This window comes from Berghia stephanieae, chromosome 4, assembly GCF_034508935.2.
Source record: "Berghia stephanieae isolate SIO BIC M18660-M18661 chromosome 4, UCSD_Bste_1.3, whole genome shotgun sequence".
In the NCBI taxonomy this organism is placed as follows: Eukaryota; Metazoa; Mollusca; class Gastropoda; order Nudibranchia; family Aeolidiidae; genus Berghia; species Berghia stephanieae.
Genome location: NC_088363.1, coordinates 15,417,813 through 15,426,277, shown reverse-complemented (window position 1 = coordinate 15,426,277; position 8,465 = coordinate 15,417,813). Strand labels below are relative to the sequence as shown.

At 38.7% G+C, this 8,465-nt stretch overlaps 1 protein-coding gene across 1 annotated transcript; it reads left to right on the top strand.

The window, feature by feature from the left end:
• Positions 1–5,966: 5,966 nt before the first annotated feature.
• Positions 5,967–8,226, top strand: LOC144971934 (uncharacterized). The gene has a single exon (XM_078913012.1). It carries the CDS (start codon positions 6,483–6,485, stop codon positions 7,548–7,550), a length of 1,068 nt encoding a protein of 355 aa, XP_078769138.1. The 5' UTR covers positions 5,967–6,482; the 3' UTR covers positions 7,551–8,226.
• Positions 8,227–8,465: the final 239 nt, after the last annotated feature.

Genomic DNA, 8,465 nt, shown 5'->3' with positions numbered 1-8,465 from the left:
TATCCATGAACATTTATAGTCAGGTTAATACAGTTCAGTTAGCATTACTCATAAACGCGGATGGCAAAAAACAAAAACAAAGACCTGAGTGACGTCATCTTCGAACCATCTATAGATAGTTTGCAGTTGACGTCACTCAGGTCTTTGTTATTGTTTTTTGCCATCCGCGTTTATGAGTAATGCTCACTGAACTGTATTAACCTGACTATAAACGTTCATGGATACACACAGTTTTGTGTGATGGTTCGTTATACTTCCGAATGGCAATGTTATGAGCTTCTTTGCCAAGCGCATACTATCTATAGAATCAGGCTCGATAACTCATAATATCATAGGCTCGTTGTTGTAAAACATTGTACATAACAACAATATTAAAATTAGCTCATAATCTCTTTCAGTTTTCATTAGACTGTTGTGACATTTCAAAGAGCTGTACGTGTTAACGTCAGGAAACCAAAAGCAAATCTAAATATTTAAACAGCCTCTATCGCGTGAAACAATTGTGGCAGGAGTCAATCTAAAAGCAGAAAATGTTCCCCAAATAAAGGGACTGGTCGATCGAATTCCTTTTGTGAATTTTAATCGTGTACAAAGTGTGGCTATGTGGTCTAGTGGTATGACATTAGCTGTCGGATCGGAAGGCCCTGAGTTCGAGTCCTGCTCTGAGCGGTGCATGGTTTAGTTCTTCGAAAAGGCTCTTTACTCAAATTTTCTCATCGTACTCAAGTGTAAAATGAGTATCTGTCCATTAACATTATTGTCTCTGTCGGGGAAAAAATTGCAATATCGCCTAAGAGGCGTCATATCTCGTTCAACATATTACGTGATGCTGTTGATCATGGACCCTCTGTAATGCGCTTTGAGAACGTCTAGCGGCTATTGCGCTATATAAAAGCTCAAGGTTTTAACCTAAACTGTAACCCGTAACGTCTATCTGGTATTATGTTGAAATCAACCCGAAAATCAAGATTACCCATTTGGCTCTTACTCTGGAAAGAAACGTATTAAAAATTTGGCCAGAAAACTCGTCCTTCGAACATCGATCGATTCAAATTACGCTCATTTTGATAAAAACTCTCAAACCTGGGACTTCATTAAAGACCTTGCTAGGTACCAGGTTTGAGAGTTTTTGCCAAGATTAGGGTCATTTAATTCGACCGGTATTTGAAGGACGAGTTTTCTGGCCAAAATTTAAAAATTTAATACGTTTCTTTCCAGAATACGGCAAATATCTGGTTAAACGTCAACGTCAGAACGTCAGGCAGTGGATTTTAGATTGTTTATATTTAAAAAACAAATGTACTAAACACATAACGTTTCGGGCTCATATCCCTTCTTCGTTGATCGGACGTGTTCCCAATCACTGCACGAGCTTGAAGAATGTGCGTTGGGAACTAAGTTCGAATTCCAAAATACAAGAGTTTAAGAAATATTTTATTCTACCCCTCAATCGATTCTGATTTCGTCATCTCTGAATTATAGATAATTTCAGGACAAAATTAATGACACTTCTTTTTTAAGAATCTAATTTTAGTTGGGGGGGAGGCGAGTGGTTAAAGCAGTGTGATACGGGTTCGAGTCCCACTTCAGGCACTTTCGTTGTTTTCATTGGGCAAGATTGTTAATCCCCACTTTGCTCACTTGGACAACAAGGGTGATTACTGTTGACATCAGACATCTTGTTTGATGGATTATCTATCTATATTCCTTCATGGAATGCTTAGGCGACGAGATCGTATGGTGCCGTTGCGAAAGGGTGTAAAACATAAATAAATTTTAGTTAACTGAAATCCTTGATAATCTTATGCCACAAATTATTATTGTAAAACTTCTTCTTCTTCTTCTTCTTCTTCTCCTCCTCCTCCTCCTCCTCCTCCTCCTCCTCCTCCTCCTCCTCCTCCTCCTCCTCCTCCTCTTCTTCCTCCTCCTTCTCTTCTTCTTCTTCTTCTTCTTCTTCTTCTTCTTCTTCCTTCTTCTTCTTCTTCTTCTTCTTCTTTCTTCTTCTTCTTCTTCTTCTTCTTCTTCTTCTTCTTCTTCTTCTTCTTCTTCTTCTTCTTCTTCTTCTTCTTCTTCTCTTCTTCTTCTTCTTCTTCTTCTTCTTCTTCTTCTTCTTCTCGTATGCCTTTATATCTGAGGTCCCGTTTCGAAGATGAAGGTAATCGTCTTTATGAGTTCTTCTACCGGGCCGAAAAGTTTGGGTTCTTTTTTTTTTTCAATGCAGAGAACTTGCAGAGGGCCATATGTATAGGGAATGAGATTAGCGGAAGAATAGCGTCCCTTGATTGAACGTCACATTACAAAGAGAACGTCAAAATGGTTTTGCGCATGCGTCTCTCTCGTCCTCGCTTTCGGTGAAGTGTCATGCCGCTTTTGCCGGAAGCGAGGACGAGAGACGCATGCGCACAACCAACATGACGTTCTCTCTCTAATAACTTTTCCTCAGATGACGTCCAATCAAGGGACGCTACTCTTCCGTTAATCTCATTGCCTATTTCTCTATGGGTTGTGTATTTTCTGCATCACTGCAGTATATTATGCTTTCCATCTTCCTCCTCCTCCTCCTCACCACATGGTCAGACTGGTGACTGTGTTCGTTTCGTGCGTCTGTGCAAAAGCACATAAGAATTAAAACGTGTATTTAATCTCAAATAATATAAAATAGAAGGAACGAAATTGACGTCACTCAGCTCTTCGCTATTGTTTTTTTAGCCAGCCATTTTTATGAATAGTTCTCACTAAATTGTATTAATAAAGCTATAAACGTTTAAGGTTACATATAGTTTTGCGTGTTTGTATGTTATATCCGGCTGGCGGATGTAATGAGTTTTTTTAAAACTAAATCCATAGCATCAATAGGGAAAAAATTCAATTTTAAGTTTCAAATTTACCCCGAAATAATACCGTTAAGAGATGAAGCGCCACAAATATTTTTATCGACGTGTTTGTATGTTATATCCGGCTGGCGATGTTATGAGTTTTTTTAAACTAAACGCATAGCATCAATAGTCAAAAATTTCAATTTTAAGCTTCAGTTTTACCCCGACATAATACCGTTAAGAGATGAAGCGCCACAAATGTTTTTAACGATCTGATTAGTCACAGCATCATCAATTAATGATGGGGAAAATTAGACACGGTAGTAAACACAGTGACATAATGTGCCCTGGTAAACGTGTATTTACAATTGGATTCAACAGTCTGATGTCATGTCGCCTAGCAACGGTGACATAATGGGCCCTGGTAAACGTGTATTTACAATTGGATTCAACAGTCTGATATCATGTCGCCCAGCAACGGTGACATAATGGGCCCTGGTAAACGTGTATTCACAATTCTGACAACCGAGATTGTTATAGAAGGAATAACATTCCTGCGTCTCTGAGTTCTTTGTTTTTGTAGTCTGATAATCAAATGTAATAGGATTCAATAGTCTGATGTCACGTCCGCCCAGAAACCAGCAGCTTGGTTCTAAACAAAGAAAATCGGTTATTTTTATTCTTCATGCTGGCTAGAACTTTTCATATGCCTTGTGATCAGAATGTGTAAAAGTCAAAACATGATCAGATTTATAATGTTTGGGTTTTTTTCATCTCGATACGCTTTTATGCTCGTCGGAGAAATATTTTATATGGGCGTCCGCCATTGATCCGATAGTTTTGAGCCAGTTACAAAGTTACCATGCGTCATTACGAGGGAAGTGACGTTACGACTGTTGGAGCGTATTCTGACAACCGAGATTGTTATAGAAGGAACACCATTGACGTCTCTCAGTTCTTTGTTTTTTGTATTTAGCCAACCATTTTGATGAGTAGATCTCACGTTTGTGCGGCTATGTGGTCTAGTGGTATGACACTCGCTTTTGGATTGGGAGGTCCTGGGTTCGAGCCTCTCTCGGCGCATATTTGAGTCCTTGGAAAAAGCTCTTTACTCACATTCTCTCACCGTTTATTCCGGTGTAAAATGAGTACCTGGCAGTTATCGGCATTGTTTCTGTCGGGGAAAAAAAATGTTATATCGCCTAAACAGGCGTTGTCAAATCACATCCTACATGTTAAGTGTTGCTGTTGGTCAGGGACCTCTTGTAAAGCGCTTTGATTACGTTTAGCAACAGGTCTGACAACCGAATGTAATAGGATTCAACAGTCTGATGTCACGTCCACCCAGCAACCAGCAGCTTGGTTCTAAACAAAGAAAATCGGTAGAACTTTTTCACATGTCACGTGATCAGAATGTATAAAAATCAAAATATTATCATATTTATAATGTTTTTTCTCCTCTGGATACTCTTTTATGCTCTCGGAGAAATATTTCATAAGGACGGTGATCTAGTGGGGAGGGGGTGCGGATTTAGCGAGAAAGAGAGAGAGCAGGTACACTTTATCAAGTATATTTTTACGTCATAATGTTGCAATATTATTTTCATATTTTGTTGTTGTTAAATTGAATTCGTATCACGTTTCCATCACACTTGTCTCACTGTAATATGTTTTGTTTTATATCACTGTAAAGCGCTTAGAGCCTGTGACAACGGGGTAAAGCGCTATATAAATGCCATTTATTATTATTATTATTATTATATTGTTTTTTCATATTCTTTGAAATGAATGCTTACTTTTGGCTTTTTTTCTCGATTTTCTTCTCTTCGATTCCTAGATACGAGGGTCCAGTGTATTTAGTCTGGCGTCACACAGAGAAAGACGTTCGCCGTACGTCCCACGGTATTTTTCTTTCCACTTGCTGCCTTTGTTAATTTCCATTCTCCTCTTTACACGCGTAACATGTGTGTTTACTAACAAAAAAGTGAAAATGGAGAGGCTTCGGATGGGAACTATACATATAATGAACGTTTCGGGTACAAACCCTTCGTCAGTACAGCAATAAACAAATTAACGCGGAAAACAAATAAAATACATTGCAATATAACTTGTATCGCCTGCACTACAAGTTATACGATACAAGTTATATTGCATTTACTCAACTATGCGCCGAGCGAGGCTCGAACCCAGGACCTTCCGATCCGAAAGCGAGTGTCATACCACCAGACCACATAGCCGTAGTAATCATTCGTACACGCCGTGGACATTTTTTACAATGCTTTGATTAAAATACATGGCATTATACGATTAACCAATAGATGTTTGACCAATCAAAGCACGGGAATTTATTGTGACACACTCTCAATCCCGCCTCGGACAGTTATAGGCAGAACGAAATTAATGTAATTCATCTCTTTGCTTTTGTTTTTAGCCAGCTAAGGTCACACATTTTTCCGATAAAGCGCCGTTCTAAATACCGCCTTCGACTGTATTTACATTCAATACTAGTTACAGAGTTGTAACCATAATTTTTTTCCCTTCACAGCTTAAGATATAACATTATTGTTTACAAAAAAGAGATGAAGTGAGTAAAAAAGTGCGAGAAGACAATAGAGGATGAAAATTTTCGCGGCGGTGATGAGGGTTTGAATCCGCGACCTTACTGGTACAACTCCGCCGGGCCCGGTGAGAGCGTGACTCTACCGCTTCTCTATTGTCTTCTGGCACTTTCCTACTCACTTAATCTCTTGTTGTAATCAACATAAGTGCCTGCTCCACTCACTTTTCAACGTTATTGTTTAATACTAATGCCCCATTACAAAGACCATCATCGTGTATGCCATTCAACGCTTTCTTTACATCCCCGATGAATATTTAATAGGCGCAAGGTGAGTGGAATCAGCCATGCTCATGACGTTAAGAAAATATTAAAGATTAAAAACATAGGGAGAAAAAAAAACTGAAACAGACATATAAAGGAACTCCCCAGAAACATTTAGAACCGCAAAGGATATTCTTCAATGATTACTGAAATAGTTACAAAATTTGTGTCACAAATTGTTTGGTATTTGCCTAGAAGAGTTAAGAGGTTGTTTAATTAATATTCCCTCTTTTTAGATATAAATATCTTTCTAACGGTTTATACTTAATTTGTGTGAGACTTTAGACATAGTTATAATATTGTGATTTGCTGTTGCTTAAAATGGTACTTTTTTAAAAGTATAAATTCTATTAAATGTTTGTTTCAGATAAAAACTCATCTACCGGCATACAAGAATTGTGCGGATTTATGACGTAGGAATCTGTGCTAAAGGCAATAATTGATGTGATTTCAAAATATAATATTTAGAACAGGGTACAAGAGTAATTTTAGAACATAATATTATTTAGAATACAAGATTTCTGAGTGAAGACTGATTTCCCATACAAGTTTTCATTTGGTGGAATTTTGTGTTGACCAGATGCGTGTACCTCTGTGAAAGGAAAGAAACAATACATGCTTTATTCATTTGTTACGATCTTCATTTCAAAACACATTTAGATCTTTTTGATTTATGATTTTTTGTTATAAACAAAGGAAGCCATTTTATGAATATCTCTTCCACAGCATAGTATTAATCTTTTGATTTTTAAAAAGTAAATACAGCTTCTTGTAAAAGAAGAACAATGATTGTTAAACCGTTGTTGGTGTTTTGGATGGTGATGATAATGATAATGAGAGACATCAACTGCAGTGTTTTAGAGTCAATGTTTTTTGCGTCTTCGATTTGTGATGTTAACGCTCGAATCTCCAACGGATGCTCAAAATTAGAAAAACGTTCTGGAATTATTTGGTGCGCAATGAAATGTGCCAGATATGACAGTTGTATTGGTGCCAGCTTAGATAGTACAGGTTCCTGCTACACCCATCACGAGTGTGGAGCTGTGTCGGGCTGTGTTACTATGGCAACCGACCATGTTTATATATCAAAGACTTGTGCAAACGGCGGCGAATGGGAACCGTCAAACCAGCGATGTCAATGCGCGAATGGATGGGTAGGGCCTAACTGCCAAAAGTACCCAACTCAATGTATTGACCCTAAACAAGCAAACAACCTTCAGAGGGTGGTAAAAACCAAACTTGACGTCTACGGTGATGGGTCGTATCTCATAGATGTTTTCTGTAAGCGCCACCCGACCTGGTATCAAACGTTCATACTTCTAAACAGTGGCAAAAAAGATTTCAACAAAACATGGGAGGAATATCGTGACGGGTTCTATATTGACGACAGCCATTTCTGGATTGGGCTGAAACACATGCGAGCCTTGAACACAATTGGTCGGTTGAAAACAATGACACTCACAATCCATTTTCATGTTGGAACAATAACATTCCGGAGATTAAAAGATTTTGGTATTTCAGACCATACCACGGGGTATCTTTTGACCTATGGATTAGATTCTCCTTATGGGAAATCTTCTACAGGCTACTTGTTGAAAAATTGCTGGTCTCGTCACAAAAACCAACCATTTTCAACCTGGAACATGGACAACGATGACGTCAGCCAATCAAATTGTGCCGCGAATGCAGGATCGGGTTGGTGGTTCGCTGACTGTAATCCTGACTGCAATCTTTTCGGCTGGGCTTCACATTACTCCTCGTCAAAGCCTGCAGCATCAATCATGAAAATTTCTGGAATAGACATGAATGCCCAGGGGAGCAATATCAAATTAATACAACTTAGTTTACATTAGGGGTCCCGATAGCTCAATTGTTAGAGCTCTCGCTTCACACGAAAAAGGGACCGAGATCGATGCAGTCGAGATTTATTTATTTTTTTCTGATACCCATGCACAAACAGCAGTGATTGGGTAGCTGGATCTGTTAGATCTGGAGGAAAGTACTTTGCGATAGACTAGCAATTGCTATTGTCCGTCTCACGCTATAGAAATCGGTATAAACTCCTGTTCCATTATGGGCCTCATGGCTCTGAAGGACTACTTTAGACATGGCTAGCTAGATTTATCCAAGACCCGATAGGGAACGAGATTAGCGGAAGAGTAGCGTCCCTTGATTGGACGTCACCTATAGTCTCCGACGCATGCATCTCTCGCCCCTCGCACAAACCAACATGACGTTATATGATATTGTAAGAGTATTAGTATATAAAGGACGCCTAACAGGCGCCTGGTACTATATAAAATGGAACAATGATTCCATATGGCTTGGGGCATAGATAAAACATTGTGAAGCGCATCGAACATGGTAAATCCCTGGAAATGCCCTATGTAAATGTTCATATTAATTTGTTTGAACAAGGGAGAAAAGAAAACCTAAACAAAATCTGGTTTTCATTAAAGAATTGACATAGACTATTGAATAGTAAGTCAACTTATCAACGCTACACTCATGTGTTTGTGTTAGGTAGTTCGTTTGAGGGGGGGGGGGCGGTTGGGGGCTTGTTTTTATTTGTATTTGTTTTGTTTTGTTGCGTATTTGTTTGTTTGTTTGTTTTCAGCTAGTTAAACATATTCATAACGTCAATTCATAAACCTGTTGTGCTCACTTTCTTACTCTCATTGAAATGCGTTTTCACAAATGTTAATGACATAGACTGGTGGTGTACTCTAGAGAAACCCGTATTTGAAAATTTAGCCAGAAAACTCGTC